Source organism: Anabas testudineus, chromosome 16, assembly GCF_900324465.2.
Source record: "Anabas testudineus chromosome 16, fAnaTes1.2, whole genome shotgun sequence".
Taxonomy (NCBI): domain Eukaryota; kingdom Metazoa; phylum Chordata; class Actinopteri; order Anabantiformes; family Anabantidae; genus Anabas; species Anabas testudineus.
In genome coordinates this window covers 24,173,901-24,200,972 of record NC_046625.1, presented here as the reverse complement: position 1 = coordinate 24,200,972, position 27,072 = coordinate 24,173,901, and the positions used below count along the sequence as shown (strand labels likewise).

At 39.0% G+C, this 27,072-nt stretch overlaps 1 protein-coding gene across 1 annotated transcript in view; it reads left to right on the top strand.

The window, feature by feature from the left end:
- Positions 1 to 1,313: 1,313 nt before the first annotated feature.
- Positions 1,314 to 27,072, top strand: part of adcy3a (adenylate cyclase 3a) — a 30,775-nt gene continuing 5,016 nt past the window's right edge. Inside the window, exons 1-16 of the mRNA XM_026371932.1 lie at positions 1,314 to 1,537; positions 2,373 to 3,517; positions 6,706 to 6,855; positions 9,792 to 9,922; positions 10,487 to 10,598; positions 12,465 to 12,592; positions 12,914 to 13,072; positions 17,590 to 17,755; positions 18,519 to 18,638; positions 22,942 to 23,084; positions 23,717 to 23,878; positions 24,103 to 24,190; positions 25,710 to 25,826; positions 26,085 to 26,365; positions 26,582 to 26,663; positions 26,783 to 26,941. Of these exons, the coding sequence (XP_026227717.1) occupies positions 2,843 to 3,517; positions 6,706 to 6,855; positions 9,792 to 9,922; positions 10,487 to 10,598; positions 12,465 to 12,592; positions 12,914 to 13,072; positions 17,590 to 17,755; positions 18,519 to 18,638; positions 22,942 to 23,084; positions 23,717 to 23,878; positions 24,103 to 24,190; positions 25,710 to 25,826; positions 26,085 to 26,365; positions 26,582 to 26,663; positions 26,783 to 26,941 (2,673 nt within the window). The 5' untranslated portion in view covers positions 1,314 to 1,537; positions 2,373 to 2,842. The remainder of the gene's footprint in view (positions 1,538 to 2,372; positions 3,518 to 6,705; positions 6,856 to 9,791; positions 9,923 to 10,486; positions 10,599 to 12,464; positions 12,593 to 12,913; positions 13,073 to 17,589; positions 17,756 to 18,518; positions 18,639 to 22,941; positions 23,085 to 23,716; positions 23,879 to 24,102; positions 24,191 to 25,709; positions 25,827 to 26,084; positions 26,366 to 26,581; positions 26,664 to 26,782; positions 26,942 to 27,072) is intronic.

Genomic DNA, 27,072 nt, shown 5'->3' with positions numbered 1-27,072 from the left:
CTTTGCAAGTATCCTCGTCCTTGGAGCTGTATATGCAGAGAGAGTGCAGTTACTGGTCCTTTCAATCTGCCCAGTATTTTTGCTGCTTGTTGTCGTTTTTTATTGCCTTCTGTTCTTTTCTCTCTCCACTTTCGCCGAGCCTGGTTCTGCTGAAGGTTTCTCCCTGTAAAGGGAGTTTTCCCCCTAATGTTTGCTCAAATGGAATTGTTGGGTTTTCAATATAATTCTGTATACAATTATATTATTTTTCTTGGAATAACTGCTGGTTCCCCACACCACCTGGAAATAAACAGTGAACATTCCTCTGAAAATAAGTGCCCATGCAAGGCGTGAATCCCCCACCTAGCAGTGGAGCTGCCACAGACACCAACAGTCGCTATAGCAACCAGTGATAAGAGAGGCAGCCATTCTTCGTGCACACATGGAGAGAATATGTTTTTAACACAAAACTTTCCCACTCACACCCAAACACTGGACACCAAGCACACTGTTCACAAAATGCTTCTTGATCTGATCCTCACTTCAAGGACGACGGATGGAAGGCGCTAATGAACAGGGCGAGAAAACTGGAGGAAGGAAATGTGAACAAGGAGAGGCGGCAACGTCAAGTTAGACCACACCATAGTAATTCTAGCGCAAATAAGGAAGAGTGCCTTTGAAATAAAAGCATGATATTTATGTCAGTAATTAATACAAACATGTTTAAGTCAGTGCTGAAACTCAATTGGTGTTTTGAGACTATCAAATGTGTGAAAATCCTGTAAGGAAAACTCTGAGGAATGACAGTGCTGAGATGACAACAAACAGAAATATCTTAAGTCAAAAATTATGAACTAGATTTTCATGTGGACTAATTGAACTTGAGGTCTCTATCATCAAATGAAGTTAACCCGGTTATTATGGATGGAGCTTATTTGTCATCACATTAACTCAGTGACAACTGAGCAAATTCTATCCACTCACTGCATATGCCAAAAGACAACGTTGGAGGGTCTGGAAAGGTAAGTAAGACATTAAGATTGTTTTTGTATAAATACGGTTTCCACTATCAAAAGAAAATACTTGATTGTGCTGAAACCTATCACACCAATCTGAACTTATTCCTAAGGACATATACCTTTAATTTAAAAAATAAAGCCTAATATATATACAAATGCAGTATAACTGATTTAAGAGAACGTACAAGTAATATTTTATGTCAACAGTTATATTTCATGTTCATTCTTCCTGTTCATAAAGGTCCATTTTCCAAAAAAATATATATTATTTTGACAGTAACCGGAAGTCGTTTTTCAGTGCGCGTAACTTGACGCTGAAGCTGTCCCTATCTTCTGCGGAAAACAGCGAAAAGGACAGAAGCGGGGATTAGTGCACAAATTGTGGCGACTTTCTCTGAGCCATATCTTAATTTCTTACAAACTGAGGTGGAATATATGTTTGATTGCTATTTGTCAGGCCAGCTGACGACGCCTACATCTGTGCAAAGGGTAGCCTATAACACTGGCACCCAAAGGAGACGGAACCTGGGTGGACAGGGGTAAGCGGATGCATCAGTACGTTGTAGATTAGGTTCGGGATTTTCACAGCATCAACAAAAATAATAAGAACAAACAGTTTCTATAATAACGTTATCTGGCGAAGATGAAAATGAGACGACAGATTGTAAGTGGACAGTTAAGAGCCAAAGTGAAAATCCGATTTCTATCAGTATCAGTCAAATACTCATAGTAAAGCTCACAGATGCTAAGCCAGCCATTTAAACAGGTTTGTTGGATGACGATGTGTCGGACACTGGTCCCTGTATCACCTGACAGTTGACATTGTGGACATGTCTCAGGACTACAGGAGCGTACTGTCTTCAGTGTGTTTCCAAAACCTGTGTATTGTTGAGCGCAACATGTAGCTAGTTAGGCCTACAGACCCTGACTCCAAAATATACAAATTTGATGTTACTCTGATTTGTCGGCAAAGTGCAAACCTACAAAATATTACTCGTGAATATTTCAAAGCGTCGGGTGATAAAAAAAATGGCATACAAATCTCAAACCACCTTCCACCAATTGGCTTGAATAACCATAGTGTGGAGATTTTCTGATGAAAGGTAGGAGAAAGATAGCAACGACGTGTGACGTGGTCAAAGTGAAAAGTCTGTTAAAGACGTCAAATGTCTGTAATTATATATCCTCAAGAATTGTCAATTTGTAATAAACTGTAAAATATTATGTTGTAGTGGCCCAAAGATGCAGAAAGTTGGGACTGTACTGTACCTACCCTGATTATCAGGTTTTGTCGAATGCAAAACAAGTGTGTGTGTGTGTGTTGATAGCTTAAACCATTGTGAATTCCTTTCTCTTCTGTTCCTCATCATTCAGGCTATGTGAGGCACAACCATGGAAGGCCACAATGCAAAAAACTGCCCAACCCCACAGAAAAATGGAGACAGATATAAACTTAGCTGATTCAGTGTTAATGAATTCAACAACCCTGACATGGTGCACAACTCTGGAAGTCAAAGGAAACAAGAAGTGCCCATTTGGATCACTTTGCTGAACAAGAGTAGGCGGGTCCTGCCTGTATCTATGACACAACACCAACTGAGTCAAGTGACCATGGGCACAGCTACATAAGAAGACATCTCTGCAGCGCACAGGGCCTGACAATCAACACGCTGCTTGATCTGTGCTACACATGTGGGCTCTCAGGCAAAAAAACATGGTTACTAATCAGAAAAAACGGCAGATAATGTTTATCTGAGCATTCTTAGCTTTTGGTCTGCTCCTGTAGGACGGCAAACCTCTTTCCATTTTTTTGAAAGAAAGTAAAAGGCAGGAAAGTGCTCCACATGCCTCGGAACCGAGCCTTTTCCGAGCCGGAGTACTCTGCTGAGTACTCGGCGGACTGCTCAGTGACACTGCCCTCTGACCCTGGGCAGGCAGTGGGGCGAACACATGAGGTTACAGTTCGCAGCTCAGGATGCTGCCTCTGTCTGCCACGATTCATGCGCCTCACCTTCGCACCGGAGTCTCTGGAGAACCTGTACCAGACCTATTTTAGACGGCAGAGACACGAAACTCTATTGGTGCTCGTCGTGTTCGCAGCCCTCTTTGACAGCTATGTTATTGTCATGTGTGCGGTGGTCTACACTACTGACAAGCTTGCTTCTGTTTTAGTGGCATCAGTGGGACTGGCAGCTGATATTCTCCTCTACCTGCTCTGCCGCTTCGGCCTACTGCCAGATCGCATCTCAAGACGGGTGGTGCCCTATGCCCTGTGGGTGCTAATAGCAGCTCAGATATTCTGCTATCTGGGTCTCAACTATGCTCGTTTTCACCAGGCTAGTGACACAGTGGGCTGGCAGGCTTTTTTCAGCTTCTCCTTTTTTCTGACTCTGCCTTTGAGACTGACACCCATCGTACTCATCACTGCTGTGTCCTGTGGGGTTCACACCCTGGTATTGGGTGTCACTATTGCCCAGCAGCAGCAGGAAGACATCCAGGGGGGAGCACTTGGCAGACAGGTAAAACAAAAGAAAATGAACGGGTGGCATAGAAGACTAGGTAAATGGTTGTCCTGACAAGCATATACCTACCTGTGCAGCCTCATGGTTTCAATAATAAAAAGGTTTAATATAATGTAGTAATAATAAATATAATAATATAAATATTTTAATTGTAACAGTACAATTAGTAGTAAAAGTAGTTTGCTGCCTTCTGCTTTCTTTCTGTCCAACCTCTTTTTCTTCAGTTGATTCACTAGCTGTCTTGCTGCTGTTTAGGGCTTGAAATGTTAAAAACTGGAAGCCAAGTCATGCTGGACAAACTGTTCATCATTCCCACGTGTGTTTTCTTAGGTTTCTAACTCTGTACTTTGTGCCTCCTGAGGATGGGCCATTTAGATTCTTTGGAGAATACTTTTCAATATTCTGTACCAAGTGAGCAAACATTCATTGTGGGAGTTTAAAAAATTAACATTATCAATTTGCACAAACTGATTATATTGACCAGCAGCTGTTTACAGTGTTTGGATGTCAGCGTAGGCTCGAAAAATTTTGAAAAAAAACTTGCACATAGAAATTGTAGTGCTTGTTGTGTTTAGTGTTAGTGGTGCAGTGATGTAATGATACGGCTCTACAGTAGCTGTCTAGCCCATGGAAAACAAATTGATTCTTAGAATCTTAGAATCAGCTTCTATTGATTTAAAAATTGATTCTTGGAAGGTTTGCAAGTTGAATGAATTCTGAACGAGCACTAGCCCAGATTGTAAAGAGGAGTGAAAGGCCCCAGTGTGCAATTAAACAAGAGGACAAATGCATTGGAGTGTCTACTTTGAGAAACGGCGGCGTCATAGATCCTTAACGTGCAGCTTCATAAAAGGGCACCCATAAAAAAACTCTTTTCAGCATCCACAGTGAACAGTGGACTCCAAAAAAAGTAAGATTTAAATGGGCAGAAGAACACAAACACTGAAGAGAGAAGGATTGGGAAAAAAAGTGTTATGGACAGATGAGTCCAAGTTTAACATTTTCGTATCACAAGGAAGAGCATTCATGAGATTCAAAATTAGATGCTGAACAAATGCTTGCCACCATGTGTCAAAAGTGGTGGAGTTAATGTCATTATCTGTGGCTACATTGGTGGTGGTAAAACGGGAGATTTGTACAGGGCAAAAGGGATCTTGAAGAAGAAATGCTATCACTCCACTTTAAAGCGGCAGGTCATGCTGTGTTCATGGTGCTTGATTGGTGCCAGATTCGATTTACAATGACCCGAACCACAGTTTAAAATTATGCAAGTACTGCTTAGGAAAGAAGGAGTGACCACCACAATTACCTGATCTCGATCCTATTGAACTGTTGTGGGAGCAGCTTGATCGCACGGTAAATAATAAGTTCCAATCAAGCCAAACCAACTTTTGGGAGGTGCTTCAGGAAACTTGCAGCAATATCTCTTTGTGTTACCATAACAAGCATATATAAAACATAAGGCCCAAGGTATGCAAGGCTGTAATGTCGCAAATGGAGGAAATATTTGGAAATATTTAAAACAAATCATTATTTCAAACTTTGTCAGTGACTGTATTTCCTATACATTTTGCAGTATTTCTAACTCAGACTGATGTATTTGTTTTTTTTATCTATTTATTTTTCTTAAACAGTGACTAATTCTGATCACATAGAGGATATTTCATCATTGATTAAACCATAGCAATAAGATAAATGTTCAGTAGTCAGAATTTTAGAATGACATTGCATTTTTCCTTTTCCAAATATTTAGTAGAATAAGTCAGTGATATAGTGGCTGGATAGTGTAATGGTAAGATTGCTGCATTCCATGCAGGAAGGTTCACATGGTGGGAGGTATGCTGTGGCCTATTTCATTGCAGCAACTCAAAACAGTATTCAGTAGTTTATGGCCATCAGACGCTCTAGCGCACCTCTTGTTACCAACCAAAATTGGTTGAAACTGATTAACAACCCCTGCCCAGATGAATGTCTCAGGCATTTAATTGCCTTGATGCTATACTCTGATTAAAAAGTGTTAATTTTTTGAGCAGTGTTTATCATGGGCCAACCCTGAGCTCTATTGTGTCCAGAAACTATTAAAAAACACATCAGTGATCTACAGTGTTGCTTCATTAGCATGAGTGCACACTGTAGTTTATTTTGATTGAATCCAGCATACACAATCCTGCAGCTCTCAACAACAAATATAGATTAACATGGTCTTCAGAATTACATTCTGCAATCGACAACAACAACACAAATATACAGAATTCAAGCAAATAAACTGTCAATGATAGGTGTCTTTTTGTATTTAATTAATTCATGTTACTTTGAAACTGCAATATGTGCATTAAATAAATATATCCTTGCACTGTCACAAGTATCAGTAATAATTTAATTTTAATTGCACTATTAAAATGTGAAAATACACAGGCTATATATTTCAGTTTTAAATTAAAACAAAAACATAATTTAATTCTGCATTTATTTAGACACATTTTATGTAACAGACATATTTCTGTAACAGACATATTTCAAATGATATGGCTAGCTGTCAGTCACTCACAAAAAAAATCAGAGAGACTTGTACAAAAAATAAAACCACTGTTTTTTTTATATGGATGTGTCTTTTACATTTAAAACCATTTAAAAACAATACATCCATGTAACAAAAACAGTAGATTCAGTAGATGTATTAAATGCATATTCAGTGTTGTTTTTTTTAATGGTCAGTTTTCTTTGTTTAAACATTTTATTCATATGTGGTTTGATGACATTTACAAATATTGTATGCTGTTTTATGTTGTAATGTAATCTACTGCTGGTGTTCCCAAAGTATTTTTTTTTACGTTTACAAACGTTTAGATCACCCTGATACCAAGCTTTGGAATTGACTTCTAATCTGTAATCTTTTTTATTCTAACCTAATAAGAGCCTAATCCTAATAGCATTATTTCCCATCAATTGGCTAATCAGATGATGACAAAAAGCATAAAGAATTTAACACCACTGCTAAGACATTACATGCTAAATGGTAAGATTTATTGAAATTACAATATTTAACAGGGTATTTACTATTAAGTCTAACAGCAAATTTTATTCTCGGCCCATGTGGAAAAACAAAATGTGAAGAGTAACTTTACTATGCACGTCCTCATTTTATATTGCACTCTAACTGTTGCATTCTACCTTCTGTTTTAAAGCTACTGGCCAACATTGTGATCTATGTTTGTGCCATCACTGTGGGTGTGATGTCATACTACATGGCAGACCGGAAGCATCGGAAGGCCTTTCTGGAAGCAAGACAGTCACTGGAAGTCAAACTCAACCTTGAGGAGCAAAGCCAGCAGCAGGTCAGAGCACCAAAAAAATTCATGTGTTTATATGTGATTTAAAAAAAACATTTACATCCAGTTTATTTTTTTGCTGACTTCCATTTTGCCTATTGGAGCATGAAACTCACATGTCTTGGTGGCCTCCCTCACTAGTCCCTCAGTCACTAGTCAGTCAGCTTTTTAGCACACCTTGCTCTGGGCAGATTTCGGAGTCAGGAGTCAGCCGGGAGAGGTGAGGTGATGGGGTGGAGGAAGGTTGCATGCGCGCAGGTCTGAAAGGCAGAATGAAGGAAAAAGGGTTATTGGTTAGAGATAGTTATAATAAATTGAATGAAATTTTTTTTTTGTCAGAGTAGGCAAGCAGAATATATTTGGTAAGGAATCCCTGTAGAGAGTCAGTGTAAAAGATCTTCTATGTTGAACTTTTGCTAAAGCTTATTATATAGACATTGTATGCAGTGTATTGATATTAACTGTTGAGCAAGTTCAGTCTTATCTCAATTTTTAAGTTGTGAACATTCATCAAACTACCACTTAAAACTGTGTTGACTGTAACTATGTTAATTTAATAACTTTGAAAAGTTTAACAGTGAACACTAGTGGGTTGAGGGTCAGAGGTGAGAGGATTAAGAGAATCTCAATGAGATATGTTTGTCTGTGGTCAGCTCCTCTCTTCACATGTGTGATCACTAGACATTCTCCATTATTACTATTTATGGAACATGCACACAGAGCAAGGGAGAAACGAAAAAGACTAAATGAGAGAAAGCAGATGGGGTGATTATAAAGTAGAGAGTGAAGGTGTTATGACAAAACAGAAGGACTGATAAAACCAAGTAAAAGAAAATGAAAATGTCCAGAATACTAATGGAGCACAGCTTCACAGCTTCTGGGAGACCAGGCCTGCCATTCAATCAAGGAGCATCTGGTCGCTGCTGGTTACTATAGCAACCAGCCTCCTGAGACAGTGTCAGTTGTAGCCACAGAACCAACCCACTCAGCCATTTGTTGCTAGTCTAGCCTCTCAGTCTGGTTTTGATAAGAATATTGAATGCTGCCATGCTTCTCTCCACACCACTTCTTTCCATGTACCTGGTGTGTGCTTGCGTGCTTGCTTGCGTGCGTGCGTGCATGCGTGCGTGCGTGTGAGAGAGAGTTAAAGTCTGTTTAACAAATGTATTCACAGGTCAAGTATATGTGTGTAATATGCACCTTTTTGTCTGACATGTTAGTGTTGTCTGTCTGTGTGGGTCTGGGTCACTGCAGCCTCACTGACTGACAGTTCGAGGCCATTCAGTACCCTCTAAACAATGCTATCTGCAAACACTGATGTACCATGTCTAATTTCTACATTTTCTACCAAAGCTTTTTTCAGTTCCCTGTAGTCTACTGCTGATCTAACTCTAGTTTGTTCCTCTTGTGTAACTACTGTCTCTAAAGTTCAGACTTTTCTTATATTATGTTTTTTCTCAATTCTAATGGAATGTTGACCAAAGGGATTTAGTTTTTACCTCATTGTTTAGAGTCAAGACTAGAACCAACCAGTGCAGAAAATTAATTTCAGTATTTCCTCTGTCTCTGCTATATTAATGATACACAGCTGTTTTCACAATGTAATATTCACACTCTTCTGTCTTATTTAAATTGTTTTGAGATTACTAAACACTGGATGGCCAAAAAGGTTCTTCAGCTAAACTGAAGTTAAATGGTAGTTCTTATACTTGCTGAAAATGAAACCAGCTCTCTGTGCTCTTTGTACTCTCATATTAGTTTACATGCCACAAATCCAGTCATTTTAATTTGACAAACTTTGTCTACATGATTTTTATAGCATAATAATGTCATCTCTTTAAAGAGACCTGCAACCTGCAATGAGTCTCCTCACTAGTAAGAAAAGAGAGCACGTCCCCTGTTCTGACCTTCCTACACTGGTTACACTGGTAAAAAGAGAATTGCTTTATAGACTCTTGTTTGTATAGCCATTAGTCAACATCTCTGATCCAGAGTTTATATTAAAGTTTATATTAAACACCCTGACCTTTCAGATCCTCTAATTGCTCACTTCTCTCTGTTCCTATTTCCCAGGCAAAGACACTCAGTGGTGATTTGGAGCATTTTAAATGATTTTAGAAGCATGTCTCAGTTTTGTTTATGTGTCATGCATGCATGTGCACATGCAAACACAAAAGCATTCAGTTGACACAGCTGATGTTTTTTGTTCCTCCTTGCAATACTTTTAAGGTCTCAAAGTTCATGTTGTAAATGACCAGCAACAGGCTGGTGCTTTTGTGTAACATTATGCAGCAGTCAGTTATTAAGATTCATTAAGTCCATAAATAGAACAAGGAAGTCATGCTTGGAGGCTCAGTAAACACCAAGAAAATGTCTTAGAAGTCTCACTCTGAATGGACACAACCTCTCATCTCCACATCAATACAAGATGTGATAAAAAGCTGTAATATACCTTTCAATTAATACCCGCCCTGTGCTAATGCTAATGTTGCACAGACATGACAAACAGTTAGAGAAGGGTCTATGTCTATATCTGCTCCCAGATGTTTCAAAAAAATTTCAAATATTTTCAAGTTTCAAATAATTTTCCCCTGCTTCTGGTCTTGTGTTAACATCTAGGCCCAGTCATAACGTGTCTTTGTGAAAATTGCACTGTCACAAAGAAAGTCAGTCCATGTATTTCCCAAACACTATGTTTCTGTAACCAACCAGTGTAGAATTGATTAGAGAATATTTTAGACTATATTAGTCATAATAAATCTGAATTCTGACTTCATTTTTATCATGACAGTGATAGAGACGGTGAGGATCAGAAGTTTACAGATACTTAGTCCCAGATTGTTGTCAGGAACTCTGTGTGTGTGTGTGTGTGTGTGTGTGTGTGTGTGTGTGTGTGTGTGTGTGTGTGTGTGTGTGTGTGTGTGTGTGTTTGTCCTCGGTAGGAGCGTCTGCTACTCTCCATCCTTCCAAAGCACATCGCTGATGAGATGCTTCAGGACATGAAGAAGGAGCCCAGTCAGAAAGAGATGCAGCAGTTCAACACAATGTACATGTACAGACACGAAAATGTCAGGTAATGTTTGACAGTCAGGCTGCTGTACCATGTCTGTCTGACCAGTTTAGCCACCAGAACAAGTAGCACTGTGCTTTCATACATATGTAACATGAATGGTGTCTGGTTGATATTGTGGTTGTGTATGCAGCAAGGTGCTTTTAGCTGTATCGATCCCTAAGGGGGTTCTTAGAGGCAAGGTCTGACAGGCCATCAGTTCCTTTATTAAAGCTGTTCATAATAAGAGACCAAGGGAACATAAATCTATCTTTTTGTTTGTTGACAGTGTTTTTGTTGACAAAAAAACGTATTATGACTGAAACTCATTCCCCACTTCAAATGTAAACATACAGTAATCTTCCATTGAAACACAAGATTCAGATTTGATCTACTCATATCCTCAAGTACCAGGTGGCAGACAAATTAACTTCCTCAGTCATCACACAGGTATCATAACTTCCCACAAAGAAACTGCAGCTCTGAAGTTACAGGCTGACAGAGATTAGTAGAAATATTCAAACAGTGATAGGGTGCTTGGAGGGTTCTGTTCAGTTTATGTCACTGCTGTCTGGTGTTTTTTCTCAGTATTTTGTTTGCAGACATTGTAGGCTTCACCCAGCTTTCATCGTCCTGTAGCGCTCAGGAATTGGTTAAACTGCTCAATGAACTCTTTGCTCGCTTCGACAAACTGGCTGCAGTAAGTTTTCTACTTATACGCATCAGCTGTGTGCATGTAGGAATTTTCATGATTACATCAAGGTTGTAAAAATATAACAGTTTGACCCATTTACAACCCTAATTTCTATGAAAGGGCATTCAGTTGCAATAATATACACTACTATTATTGTCATGCTAAATTGTTTTCCTTCAAATATTATTTTTAATATTTGTATACAGAACAAAATTTCTGTATAAGGTAACATGAAGTTGCCCCTTCCACCTTTAACACATACAGTGCCTTTAAAAAGTATTCACCCCCTTGGATGTTTCCTCCTTTTATTTACATTCTAAATCAATCATGGTCAATATATGTTGGTGACTTTGACAAAAATATTTCAGAAAAATGCCTCATTAATGTCAATGTGCTTGCTACAAAGTGATGTCAATTAAATAAAAAATACGTAAGGTGAAATCAGTGTTTTCATTAATATTCCCCCCCTTCAGGTCAGTATTTAATAGATGCACCTTTGGCTGCAATCACAGCTTGGAATCTGTGTAGATAGGTCTCAATTAGGCTTGCACATACATTCTTCTTTGCAAAACTGCTCAAGATCTGTCAGGTTGCATGGGTCGGGTGTAAACAGCCCTTTTCAAGTCCATCTACAAATTCTCTATTGGATTGAGGTCTGGGCTTTGACTTGGCCACTCCAGTACAATGTTTTACCGACCTTGCTGTCAGTAAATTCTCATTCAGGTCATTTTCTTGCTGGAAAACAAATCATCTCCCAAGCCTTAGTTGCCTTGCCAACTGAAGCATCCCCAGAGAAGCATCCTCACAGCATGATGCTGCTACCACCAGTTGCTGAAGCTTGCAACTCCATTAGAGTGGTCATCAGTGTGTTAGTGGCTTCTCTCACTAGTCTCCTTCTTGCATAGTCACTCAGTTTGTGTGGACTAGGCAGATGATGACATGTGCTATATTCCTTTAATTTCTTGATGATGGATTTCACTGAACACCAGGGGATGTTTAGTGCCTTTGAGATTTTTTTGTATCCATCCCCTGACCTGTGCTTATTAATGATCTGTTCTCTCAGTTGCTGGGAGTGTTCTTTTGTCTTCATGGTGTAATGGTAGCAAGGAATACTGATTAACCGGTGACTGGACCTTCCAGACACAAAGGTTTCACAAGTCACACAAGTTTCTTTATACTGCAATCACTTGAGACACATTCACTGCACTCAGGTGATCCCCATTTCACTAATTGTGGGACTACTAGCACCAAATATCTGCACCTCTGTTGGATTAGGTCAGTCATTTTAAAGAGGGTGAATATTAATGCAAACACTCATTTTACATTTACATTTACATTTAGTCATTTAGCAGATGCTTTTATCCAAAGCGACTTACAAGTGAGGAATAAGGCAAGCAAACAAAATCTAAGTCAAGGGCAGTTTTTTAAAGATTGCAAGCGAGGTGGCTGAGCGTGCAGAGTTAGGTAGCTCATTCCACCATCGTGGGATCACTGAGCTGAAGAGTTTTCCTTGGTGTCGACTGTGTGGTGCTGTGATTTTACCTTACATGTTTTTATTTAATTGACATTACTTTGTAGAAACCAGTTTTCACTTTGAAATTGATAAGATATTTTTCTGAAATGTTTTTGTCAATGTTGCCAGCTTTTATTGACCACGATTGATTTATAATGTCAATAAAGGGATGACGCATCCAAAGGGGTGAATACTTTTTATAGGCATTGTATCTGGCATCAGTCAGAAAACTTGCTACCAATTCCTTCATTCTCTGTAACTTCTAAAGAAGAAAATGTATGGGGTTGGTGATATTCCAGTTTCTGTGTATACATTCTTCAGTCCATTTTCCCATGACTAAACCTTATCTACCATGTCAGAAATATCACCAGCTGAGGATCAAGATCCTGGGAGACTGCTACTACTGTATATGTGGGCTGCCAGACTACAGGGAGGATCACGCTGCCTGCTCCATCATGATGGGCCTTGCCATGGTGGAGGCTATCTCGTGAGTACGGTGACAATGGGTTTAAGAGATCAATCTGAAATTACTCAGGATGATGCTTGTCTGTTGTAAACACTGCCACTAAGTTAGTCCCTTGCCCCCAGTGTGGAAATAGATCACTCTGATGTTTGATAATGTTGATACACATTGACAGCTGTAAAATAAAGTGAACTGAAGATTAGTTGACATTCATTGTCTCTCTTAGGGTGAAAATGTATTTGTGGTGTCATGACAGGGTTGGGAGGTTGGAACACTAGAATTATCAGATAGATATTTATGACTGGTCCTGCTTTTTATTGTGGCTACTGTGTAAACCAATCACAGGTACGTCCGAGAGAAGACCCAGACAGACGTTGACATGCGGGTTGGAGTGCATAGTGGCACAGTCCTGGGAGGAGTCCTGGGTCAGAAACGCTGGCAGTATGATGTCTGGTCCACAGACGTCACTGTGGCCAACAAAATGGAGGCTGGTGGGATACCAGGGTAAGAACAGTGTTTTTAGAGTGCTGTGGACTAATTAAATCCTGATTTAATTACCACTTTAATTATCATTACCTCAGAGAAGTATGTTGGCTACTTAATTAACCCTCATGAGGGGGACATTAGGCTATCTTCCACCTAATGTGCACAGAGAGTCTGGCCTTGTGTGCAACATAAGGATGTTCCTTTTAGTCCCTTGTGAGTGACTCCAGGAGTTTCCTGAGGGGATCAGGTCTGACTCAGCTGTAGCTGTGGGACTGTATGTCATCTGCACATTGTCATTCCACAACACTGGTAATCATAAAACAGTAGTTGTTTGGCAGGAAATCTAACAACGCATCAACATCATTTCAATGCGGCACAGTTGAACATCCCCACCACCTCTTTTCTGTTTTCTCCCAGAGGTGTTGCACTAGTGTCTAGCAACATGTTAATCTCTTTCTATATACAGAATTGGACAAAATTGTTGGTACCCTCCCATTAAAAAAATGAAAAACCCACAAAAATCAATGATATAATGTTAGAATGTTATTTCTCAATGAAACCTCTGCACCTGTTGACAGTTATTTTTGGCCCACTCCTCATGAGCAAACAGCTGCAGCTGTCTCAGGTTAGAAGGATGCCTTCTCCAGACTGCATGTTTCAGCTCTTTCCACAGATGTTCAACATGATTTAGATCAGGACTCATAGAAGGCCATTTCAGAGTAGTCCAATGATTTGTTCTTAGCCATTCTTGGGTGTTTTTAGTGGTGTGTTTTATTATCCTGTTGGAGGACCATGACCTGTGACTAAAACTAAGCTTTCTGACACTGGGGCAGCACATTTTGCTCTGCTCTGCTTTAATTGAACCCTGCTTAGATTCAAGACACCCTGTGCCAGATGCCGCAAAGCAGTGCCAGAACCTAACTAAGCCTGCTCCATGTTCCACAGTACATGTTCCACAGTCTGTGAAAATAGAGCTGATGTGACTTTCCAAAAAAGTTCCAGTTTTGTCTCATCTGTCCAAAGGACGTTCTCCCAGAAGCGGTGTGTCTTGTCATGATGCATTTTTTTGTTTTTTTTATGATTTGCTTCCTCAACAGTAGAGTCCTCCTCAGTTGTCTTCTATTAAGTCCACTTTGGCTGAAACAGTTACTAATGGTGTGATGTGTGGTGTGAGCTAACACTGTTGTACCTTGATCTTGGATCTAATCTCTAATCTCTTTGGAAGATTAGATCCAGGATGTTTGGTTACGATTTGTATTATCTGTCTCTTTAATTTGTCATCAATTTTCCTCTTGCAGTCACATCCAGGGAAGTGGCTACAATGATGTGGACCTTAAACTTCTTAATAATATATGCTGCTGTTGTCACAGGAACATAATGTCTTACAGCCTTTACCATGTTTGTCTATAATTTCTCTTTTTAATTTCCTGACAACTCTCTCCTATCCGCGGTCCATATTTAGTGTGGCACACACCATGATACCAAACAACTCAGTGACTACTTTTCACTCTTTAAATAGTCAGACTGACTAATTACAAGTTTGAAGACACCTGTGATGCTAAATAAAGGACACACTTTAGTTCAATATGTCCCTATAGTCACCATCATCATACCATCATTTTTGTCCAGGCCAGTTTCAGTTGTTTGTTTTTTTAGAAGGCTTCTGTTGAACCATAACTTAAAAGCAATGTCATAATTTTCATTAGTAAATGTTTATTTATTATTTATTTTGTCAGTTTCAAGTTATTTTAAGTTATTATGTTTGTCTTTCTACCAATATTACCAATATTTTTGGCCGCATCTGTATCTCCTATCTAGTTAGGTACTTACTTTAGTTTAGTATAGGTGTTGGAAAGTCATTAACAATCTAAACGCCCAAGACAGCAAAAATATGTGTGCAAAGGCGCAACAAGGCATATACTGTAATACAACCCCACGTCCAAAATGATGAAAATGTATTTTTAATTTTTTATTTTTTTTATTTGCAAATGGTTTAAAACATGTACTTGTTTGAAGATAGCACAAAGACAAGATATCAAATGAGTTATGAGGGATTTTTTTTCTTTTTGGCAATTTGATGCCAGTAGCATTTTTCAAAAACATTGGGACATGGGCAGCAAAAGACTACAAAAAATGTGTAATGTGTAAAAAACACAGAGTGGAACATCTCACAACCTAGTACATTAATTGGCAACAGGTCAGGTCAGTAAGACTACAAAGAAAAACACAAAGTTCAACAACTCAAGTTTTCTCAAAAAAAAAAATTCATTATATATAATACTGATGATACCTTTAAAAAATTTAAGGAATCTGGAGAAATCTCTGTACGCAAGGCTGAGAAATAATATTTAATGACCATGATCTTCAGACAGCAATGCATTAAAAAATTACACATTTCTGTAGGTAAAATTACTGCCTAAGCTCAAGGAGACATTTGAAAACCGCTGTCAGTGAACATGCTTTATCACTGTATAAACAAATACAAGGTAAAACTCTATTGTTCAAAGCAAAACAAAAGAGCGGGACCATCCAGGTTTTTACCTTCACACAGTTCATAAGCCAGCATCCATAATGGTATGGGGGTGAATTAGTGCATATGTCATTTGGTAACTTGAAGGCTTTGTATACTGGTTTTAGTGTAACATGTCTTTTTCAGCAATACAATGCCAAATCACTTTCTGCATGTACTACAGTAGCATGTACCGAGTAGTAAAAGAGTCCGGGTACTAAACTGGCCTACCTGCAATCCAAATCTACAACCCACTGAAAACCTTTAATTCATTATGAAAATAAAAAATATGACAAATGAGGCCCAGCAAGCATGGGGAACATTTCTCTTTCAAATCTAAAATAACAGATCTTCTCTGTTCTCAAACAATTAAAAGAAGACAGTTTCTACAGTTGATTGATTGTTTGTCTTTGTAATGTTTTCAAACTGTTTTAGATTTAAAATAATTTGTAAATTATTGCATTCTGTTTTTATTTGCATTTCACACAGTGTCCGAATCTAGTGAGTAACATCTGCGTCCTTATCAGCTCAAGTAGTTTGCTTAGATGTGATGTGCATGTATTATAGCAGAGGTGTCAAACTCACTTATATTTGGCCCACGAGATCATGTCAAATGATATCAGGCTTGCACATACCCCCCAGGTAAATAGCGCACACATCACTAATACTACAAATTCCAGAATGTCTTCTTAGTGCGTTAGCGTGTCAGTCGAGACGGGTAAGCGCCCCCTCCTTTTCTGTTGACAGTCATTACCATCCATGCAACCAGTCACCTCGGACAAACTTAAGCCACCCTCCCCAAAAGTGGCCAAATGAAAGAGGCCAAGTGCACAGTTCGCTAAAAAACTCGTAGTCTGTACCGACCTTACCCGGCAATTAGTCAACTTTGAAGCCCAGAAATGCAGATTTGAACTCCAGTGTAGTGACACGCTCAAGTCAAAGTATGACTCTGTGGGTGCTGCACAGTTTCAATGTTTCCTCCCTGACACACTGGCCCAACTTTGTGCCCAAGCTTTCAGGATTTCCTCAGCTCAGAGCCTAACCCCAGACATTGATGCACTTGCATCTAAGAAAGCGAGTAAATCAGAGTGTAGTAAATTGAGCTTGAATGAATGCTGTCTTTATGCGCGTTTTCTACTCCAAAGCATGGACTGTTATTAGTTGAAAGATTCCTTTTTTTATTTAAGTAAATTATTATTATTATTGTTGTTTGGCCTGTGAGAAAAGATTTTTATTAAAAAGGAACTCGAAAGACTACAGATAGAGACATAATAATTTATTTTATTCATTTAAATAAGGAAACGAATACCACTGATGTGTGTTTTATTTCAAATGTAATTTGAAAATAATGTTTATAAGAATAAGCTAGCTTGCTTGCTCCAGATTCAATGTTTACGCAAAATTAAAGTTTGTTTCCATATGAAAAGGTTCAACATTACATATCTGGAGAGATGGGAAAATATGCACAATTGCAGTTAATTTTTTAATAAAGTTTGAGTTTGGCCCGCGACTTCATCCCAGTTTTTAATTTTGGCCCCCTGCGAATTTGAGTTTGACACCCCTGTACTATAGGATACAACTATACATTTCCTCTCCATAGCTGTGGAGATTCTCAGTCATCCAGATCCAGGTAAAGATGTTTTAACCTCTTATCCAAAAGGCTTTTTAGTTCTGAGTTCATACCTTGAGGGTTGTTGAGGTCAGTGCCCCCCATACAGTTAAACACCCATTTATACCTTGACTTGTGCCACCAATGACACAGATGATGGCTGAGTTGCATAACAACTCATCCTAACTGTGAGAATGATTGATTGCCTGGAACTCCACAACAGTCATTTGGAACTCTAGTGCTTTGTGCTGTGATTCGTCAAGAAAAATTCATATAGCAACATTATAACATATTCATGTCATAATCATTTGACAATGTGGTATAGTATAAGTATTGTTCACAGTTTCATAGTATCTACAAAATTAGTTTTTACCTAATTACCTTTCTAACCTTTGACGCTGTTTGTGTGCCGACCAGTCGAGTCCACATCTCACAGAGCACTATGGAGTGTCTTCATGGTGAGTTCGCTGTGGAGCCAGGGAATGGAGGTGACCGCTGTGACTACTTAAGAGAGCGAGGCATCGAAACCTACTTGGTGGTTGTTCCTAAAGGGCCAGTGGGAAAGAATGGCATCAATGGTGTTGTGAGTGAAACATGTCACACACCCACACTGCAAATATTTAGATATTCGTAATGTCTCGTTTGTTTGTTGTTTTTTTTTTGTTTTTTTTTTGCCTTAAATTTCTTTTCAATGTGTAAAATATACAACTATGTTAGGAGTAAGGGTAGCAGAGTAGTTAAATGGTTTCCATTGCTGCTAAACAATTAGATGATACTTCATTTAAACCAAGGAGGCTAGTAGGATTTTTTTTTTTGTCTGAAATTTGTACATTCTAACTGTGCCTGAGTGGCTGCAGTACTGGAACCAAGGACATATCTAGAATTAACCCAGATGAGCTGCATGTGAGAATGCAGAACGCAGCTGCCTGAGTCAGGTGGCCCCAGAGATTACCTGGACTTTATCCTGCAAGGCCCCATTACAAAGTCCAGGTAATTATGGAACGTGATCTTCACTGTTTAATGTCATGCCTCCCGCATACTGAGCACAGGCACCATCATTCCTCGCTGAGATTAAGTGGAGTGTCTCCCCATGTAAGAATGTGTGTGACTTAGACGCGTCGCCAACTGTGCACCAAATGTGTGAAAGCTCAGCACTGCACGGTGTCTGGACCTGATTCTGCCAACACTGTCTGGAGTTTATATGTGAAAACAGGGAAAGAAAGCAGACAATGTCCTCATGACCCTTAACAGGATAAATGATTTAGATAATGGATGGATGTTGGAGAAGGTAAAACAAAAACTAACTACTAACTGCTAACTACTTCCTGTTTGCTTTTTCACATTAGAAGCTGTCTGTAACCTCTTCCAATGGAAACTCCCCACTGTTGGTCAACACCACAGAATGTAATGGCAGTGTTAAAACCACCTGCACCACACCGGAGGAACCAGAAGAACTGGATACCAGGGTAATCAAGGATTGTTATAATTCATTACAATATAATGAACAACGCTGTTTTCAAAAAATTGGGATCCTAAGAAAAAATAAATTAAAAACACAATGCAATGATTTGCAAATAATTTTAAACCTATACTTGATTGAAAATAGTGCAAACTAGTGAATAATAGCTTGATCAACTGGAGTTCAGAAGTGGTCTGTTTTTAGGCTTGATCGGCCATAACCAGTGACCAGCCAATGAATCTGATATTCAATTCTGGTAGGGTAGCATTCATGTTCTGCACCAGACCACAGCGAGAGTGAGAGTTTTTATCTTTGTTTTTGTTTTGCTTTTGGAATCATACTTTGGCTCACCATGGAGCCAGCTCCTCTGTGTAAACCCCAGATCAGCTGAAATGACTGAGGATGGCCAGCTTAAAGGATTTAACTTTGGAGTAGGAAAACAGTGAGGAGGAAAAAAAAACTGAAAAGTGTGAAGTACAAAGATAATGTGTAAAGATTTAAGCGTCGTCTCTTATCTCATTAAAGTCAATTTGAGGTATCTGGACAATAAGATGGACAAAAAGCTATGGCCAGGAAGGTTAACATCTCTGGTGTGTATATTTTACAGAGACATGACTGCATGATGGTATTCTACACTCCAGTGTTAATATAGACAGTATTGGCACTGTGCACTGGGACAAGAGAGGAGTGGGGCTTGCCATTTTTATTAACAACAGCCTTTGGCCATCAAATTAAACTGACTATTATCATAATAATTATTTATGTCATATTTATGTTATCATTCCTCTCTGGTCTATTATTATCGATCTATTACATCCATAGATTAGATATTCTGTGTATACATTTGAGTTTCCTGTATTGGTATTGTTACTTTTTTGTGTTGGTGTGGATCCTAAATGTACATCTTAAATGTTGAAGTGTTTGGCAACTGAAAAGCAACATTTCTCCCATTCTTGCTTTATATCAACACAACCATTGTTGCAAGTGTTTCCTCCAAAATCAACAACAAAAAAATGCAACTTTTAATGACTATTCCAGTCTCACAATTATTCAAGCCCTGAATAGAATCCCTCATACTGTAAGAACACACATTTCAATTCAGGTATTGTCTCAAGCACACTTGCTGCAATTAATCAAGCCCTTGATTAGTTGCCTCAGGTGTGCTTGAGACAGTAGAACACATCATAAATCAGAATCAGAAGCCATTATTGTCATTGTACAGAATGCAACGGAATTGTAGCAGCCTAGGAGTGGTGGTACTATAATCTAAATCTAAATATGTACAAGTATACAATAAAAAAATAAAGTAATTCTTATAAAATAGAATAAAATGGAATAGAATAGAATAAGGTGCAGTAGGAGGAGAAAAACAGAATTAACATTAATATAAATATTGTGTATGGAATAGAGGTAGAGCTGTATTGCACATTGCCATATTGCCATAATGCACATTGCAGTCATTGTACACAAAAGTTGTCCATTGGGTGTAGAATAGAGGTGTATGTAAGTCAAGTCAGAGTGGGGTGTAGTTTGTGTATGTGTGTGTTCAGTATGGTGATGCTTGTGGAAAGAAGCTGTTTCTGAGTCTGTTTGTCCTGGTTCTGATGGACCTGTACCTCCTGCCAGAGGGTAGCAGGTCAAACGGGGGGAGGCAGGATGGGTGAAGTCATTGGTGATACTGGTCACTCTGCTAAGGCACCGTGACAGGTAAATGTCCTTCAGGGAGGGGCAAGGGCAGCTGATGATCCTCTGCGCTGTCTTTACCACTCTCTGGAGCCTCTGCCGCTCTGCTTCAGTGCAGTGGAAAAACCACACTGTGATGCAGTAGGACAGATGCTCTCGATGGTTGAGCGGTAGAAGGTTAGGCGGTAGGGTTCATTCTGCTGAACATCCGTGCCACATCCTGTACCTGCACAGTCAGTGGTTTGGAGCTGGGAGCCGATTGAGGTAGAGGTGGTGTGATTGCAGACTGCAGTGGTGTAGTTCAGCTCTTCCACCAGTGCAGCGCTGGAGTGTGCAGCTGTGCTGTGATTCATTTGAGTGTCAGGACATCCCAAAAGAAAACGTCATGCCGTCTGCGAGGAATTATTTTTTAATATTTGAGTAGTTATTTACATTTAGTCATTTGGCTGACACTTTTATCTAAAGTGACAAACAAGTGAGATATAAGGCAAAGGCAGGGTAAGCGTTAGGTCTTGCCTAAGGACCCCTGCTGGAGGTAGGCCACAGTGAGGATTTGGAATCGTGATCTACCTCGTGGAGGCCAGCGATATTACCGCTTACCGCTGATTTTATCTTCAAAACAAAGAGCTACCATTTTTCCTTGCTCTCACTTGTGCCAGTAAATAACACAATAACAAGGTCAGTATACAACAGTGCCAAATACAAATAATCTGTGTGTGTGGGTTGAAGGTATTAAATATTTTTGGAATAGTTCTCAGGGAATACAATACAATACAATAAGCATTTTAGATCAAAATAAATAAATATTTTTGGCATTTAAAGAAGGTGATTACATGCAAACACAAGAATATTAGCTATGTATTATAATTGCAGCAGGTCATAACAAAAGGTTGTACAATACAAAGTACTGAAGAAGACACTTGTCATGAGGGAGTTTTAAAATTTTCAGACTGCAGTCGTCATTAAAACTTGTGAATGAACCACTTGTGTTGACCTATTTAAATAGTTTTTGTTTGAATTGACACCTGAAAGTTGCCAGTATACCTAATGTGCAATTTAGGTTGCAAGTGTATGTGCAAAATTTAGCGTGACAATGTGTTATAATTATGTCATTCCCTGCAAAAGAGGCAACATATGTTGCTCCACAACATGTTGTTGCGTATTAATGCCTTCACACGTGCAGGTTAGCCTTGTTATGTGCACTAATGCCTCAAGCACAAAGGTCTCTCTCCTGCATTGCATCTGTGATTTCCAAAAAGAATTTCTTGCCAGAACACAGGACAGTTTTCTAGTTTTCCTTAGTCTGCAGAGAATGAGCTTGGGCCCAGTGGAGATGGAAGCGTTTCTGGGCCATGTTTATATGTTTTCTTTTTACTGAGCCCATACAGTGATTTCAACTAGGGAAGATCATGGCTATACAGTTTTCAGCCTTGTCCCTTTCGACAGAGATTCTCAGTATCATTTAGTGATGATATGAATCATAGATGATGAAATTGTTTGCAAGATTCAAGAAATCTTTTTCTTGAGTTGTTTAAATATGTGCCAAAATTCTAAACAAGCACATATGTTTAAAATAAATAAATAAAAAAGCAGCATTTAATATATTGTATTTGCACTATGTTAATTAAATATAGATTTGAAAGGATTGACAAAAAAAAATGCTGTTTTTTTATTTACATTTTACAGAGCATTCCAACCCAAACAGGGTTATAGTCCCACTGGTAGAACTATGGTACAGAGATTTTGGACCATCAGAATATATAATAATACAATAGATGTCAACACTCACATTTTGCAATGGGAGATTGCCATGAAATATGAACTTTGAGAACATTTAGTAGAATACAGTGGAAAGAAAAAGTATGTGAAACTTTTGAAATTTCTCTTTTCTCATTAATTTGCAACAAAATGTGATCTGATCTTTATCTAAGTCAAGAGTATTAACAAATATCATTTATGTCTTTTTTGTGAACAACCATAAGTATGTTCTTGGATAATGACCTCAAAAAAGCCAGTCAGGTATTAGCATACATTGAGTCTTGTTAAGAAAATAAATTTGGAGGTGTGGACTAGAGCTACTTTGACTGACTAAAACCACTCTTTCTCCAAACTTTCTCAGTTTGCTAGGCACAAAAAGAGGATCTACAATTGTTGATTTATATAAAGCTAGTAAGGGTTACAACGGAATGTCAAAGACTTTAGAAAATAAGCAGTCTTTTAGGCTAACAATGTACAAATGGAAATGCTTTGGGACTGTGGCTACTTTACCAAGAAGTGGGTGGCCAGTCAAAACAATCCCCAATGGTATCACTGGAACATCTGTGTTTGTAAGTCTACAGTATGTAAAACATTGAACAAGCAGGGTGTCTATTGTAGGACACCACAAAGGAAGCCACAGCTTACTAAAAAGAACATTGCTGCACACCTGAAGTTTGTAAAAGAGCACATTGAAACTCCACAGCGGTGTTGGCAAAATATTTTGTGGACTGATGAAACTATTTGGAAAGAAATTCCAAAAGCTTCACATACTTTTGTTGCAACTGTAAATAGGATGGAAGAGGATTTTTTCGGTATGGAAAAAGACAAAAGCTCATGTCTCTCAATTGCTTTCTTTCTTGGGGCGCAAGGTGGTAAATCCATCTTTCCCAAACCCACGGAGAAGGCTGCGGCTGCGGGACCTGGCTGAGAGGGTGATTGATGCTCAGGAGAATGAACAGGAGCTCAACAAACTGCTTAATGAGGCTCTGCTGGAAAGAGAGACAGTCCAGGCGTAAGTGAACACACTTCCTGTTTGAACCATAAAGACATACTATATTAATAATAATGCTTTCCTTATTGCTAACTTCTGTCACGTAAAAGATAGTCAGAAGACCTGAGATTGACACACTTTACTGTCTATACTGTTTGGTATGACCAATTGGTGCAGTTAAACCGATTACACAAACAAGACCATGGTGGAAAAATATAGGATCTTACAGTATATCTCACAAAATGAGTCAATTAGTTTTTCAAACTCTCCACCATCTTGCTTCCCCAGCAACTATACTGTGTCTTGCCTGCTAGAAATTCTTCAAACTTAGTTTCTTTCTGCTGGAAGAGCAGCACACTGGAAGAGTAAACTACAAATCAGTGCGACTGGCCTCTGTTGGAATTGAACTGATATTGGCACAGATACAATACCTCAGTTTCAATACCAGTACCAAAATTACTACTGTGAATGACTTTGTCAAAGACAAAGGTGTTTCCTACAAAACCTTGTTTAAAAAAATTGTTCTCAAATGTTGCTTTGGATAAAAGCATCTACCAAATGACTAAATATAAATGTTGCTAAGGACACATTTTGGTCGGTACTAGAAAGTACCAGGTTTTATGTAATACCAATATTCTCTGTTCTGTCATCAGTTTGAAGGGGAAGCACACCAACAGGCTGTCACTGAGGTTTGTGGATGCAGAACTGGAGACTCGTTACTCTGTGGAGAAGGAGAAACAGAGTGGGGCTGCCTTCTGCTGCTCCTGTGTGGTCCTGCTCTTCACTGCAGCCATGGAGGCACTCATAGATCCCTGGTCAGTTCTATATACATATATATAAAATACAGTTTTGGAAACATACATTTCCCAGTTTCTACTGTTAATTTGTATAAGAAAAATAGACGATAGAAGTGATGAGATGCCCATTCAGAGAGCAACACTTAAAACCTAATCTCACGCTCTTACCTGGGTACTGAATGATTTCAGTTCTATATACTGTATATCCCTCAAGGATGTTCTGTTCATGTGTTGTGAAACAGGCTGATTGCAAACTACATCACCTTTGCAGTGGGAGAAGTCCTGCTCCTCATACTAACAGTCTGTTCTCTGGCTGCCATCTTTCCTAGAGTGAGTTACAACATTTTTATACTTTCAGTCCCACCTTCTACAACAGATCTGTTGTTGCATCTTTGATCAAGGCTCTCTGTTTAGTCTCTGTCTCTGTACTGAAAAAGGAAATGCTGATGACAGGACAAATGCAAAGTGTGATAATTCAGTGATATCAGGCTTGGGGGTGGGATTAAAGTCCACAAGATAACAGCAAAATGTGATATTTGTAGAGAAATGATAGGTGATTTGATTAGAGATTTATCTAACATCTAGCATGTTTATAGTGTTCATAGCAACATGTCAAGTCATACTATAACAAGCAGTTCACCTTCAGCTTTCAATGCAAAACCATCATAAGGCAAAACAGCAGAGATTTACTAAAGTGATATTCACTAACTAATAAAGTAAAATAAATATTTTGTTCACTGTGTTTATTTGCTGGTGGGTTTTCCATTATGTGTAAATTATCAGCATTCTGTTGCCATTTGCATTTTACATTGTTGTAAATACCAACCGACATTGTCCACTGGTGAACAAGATGCAGCAATTAGGGATTTAAAGGCATTTTGAATTAATGAACCTAAGATCTCCAAAGTTCCTAAAACTACTAAATAGTAGAGGTGCAGAGAAGGGCTAGTAGACTTGCTAACATCATCTCTTATTTTCATGTTGAGAGATTTGCATAAATGTATCAGTATTTTTAGGAAATATCCATACAATGTTTCAGGGCCTTTGATTGTTTCCTTTCTTCTTCTTGCACTTCCAGAAAGCTTGTCATCAAATAGTGAAGTTATAAGGTTTGTTTGCATCTGTACAGCGAATCGAGTGCTTTAAAATCCTATAATGTGTATGTATTTGTACTAGCTGTAGATGTCCATTTGATCTTCTTGGGTGACAGTATATATTCAAAATAGTGTTAAACATGTTCATTTCAAATGAATATACATGTAGTGACATTTCACATGCAATAACAGTGGAGGGAATTGTGATAGAGGTGTACAGCATACTGTGCGTGTGATCCTTGTGGCATAGAGCAGCAATTTTGAATCTGCTTTGTCATGGAAATACAGATATATTGACAACCAGCAGTCAAGCCAGAATTGACTGCTGTTGTCACCGGCTCACCACAGTCAGCTAGTCAATTAAATAGACTGAGGAGATGTGGGTCACTTTAAACAATGCTCAGGGCTCTTTAGCACTTATCAATAGTACATCCAATATCACAATGTCATAATGCTGCACATTTCCATTACCCAAGCACAGTTCAGTAGCAGAAACGTGTGTATGAATGTGAGCATCTTCACTATGAGCTGTGTTATAGCAGGAAAAATACAGGTGTTACAAATAATGTTAATAATGGAAGCATTATATTTAAATGTCCACCATGTCCAGAGACCTGCTGTGGTGTGTGAGGAGCCATTATTTCATGTCTTAGCTGCATATGTGCTGTCCATGTTATGACAAGTCAAGATGACTGCAGCCTTTCAACAGAAATAACATATTTTGACATTTTGTATTGAAATGGTGTTTGCGTTAGGTTTTCCCCAAGAAGCTGGTGTCTTTCTCCACGTGGATTGATCACACTCGCTGGGCTCGTAACACCTGGGCCATGGCAGCCATCTTCATCCTCACTATGGCTGACATTGTGGATATGGTGAGCTGCTTTCTGCTTTTACAACCATGCTGAATAAGTGCAGAGATCTGTGTGAATTTCATGGGATTTGAACATTGCATTAGGTAAGCTCTCAGTATTCAGCTGAGCTGTAGATCACAGGAAAAGCTAAGTCAGGAAAATTGACAGAAACTTGTCAAACATCTTCATGTTGAAGGACAGCTGATCAGACAACGCTCAGTGCACTTATTAATGATAATGATAATACTGTGCTTATGACTTTTCCTCTGCATTGTGCAGTTGAGTTGTTCACCTCAAGTCCCAGACACGAGCAGCAACACAGTGGCTCCCTCTTCCTCTTCTTCTACCTGGTCTGGCTCAGATGGTTGCCTGGATAACCCCAAATATTACAGCTACATCGCTGTACTTGCACTGATGGCTACCACCATGCTGGTTCAGGTCAGTCACATGGTCAAACTCACACTGATGCTACTCATCACCGTGGCTACTGGCATCGTGAATATCTACAGCTGGAGGGATATTTTTGACCACTATGACTTGGCCCGCTTCCAGGACTACAGGTGAGGCACAGAAAAGCCAGCATCATATATGCAAAGCACAAATCATTACACATCCATTAGTACAAATACAGTAGAAATCAATCTATAAAAGAAACAAACCTGGGTGTGTGCTCTCATCTTACTTTCATGTCATCATGTGTTTACTCTAATGTGACGTTTTGCACAAATTGCACTGTTGCATCAGAAATTTCAAATATGTCTATTATGGTTTTGCAGGCCGTATTTGGTGCCTTCCAAGTTCACAATGACAATTATGATCTTCATTATGATGGTCAGCTTCTATTATTTCTCCCGACATGTAAGTTTGCTTGTTGTTAGTGTTTTTCTGTTGGTCTTGTGTCCCACAGTCTCCTTTCTCATCACACACACATACACTGGTGGTCGAATGCTAACTTCAGTCCCTACTGATACTTGAAGGTGGAGAAACTCGCCCGCACACTTTTCCTGTGGAAAATTGAGGTCCATGAGCAGAAGGAGAAGGTGTACGAGATGAGGCGCTGGAATGAAGCACTAGTGACAAACATGCTGCCTGAACACGTGGCTCGACACTTCCTGGGCTCCAAAAAAAGGGATGAGGTAACAACCTCACATCCACATTACATCAGTCAATAATGCCTTGTGTGTTTAATTGAAATGTAACATTGAAGTTCAAATCTAGTTTGTCAATTTGAACATGTTTCACTTACACTTGTTGTTAAAGTTTATTG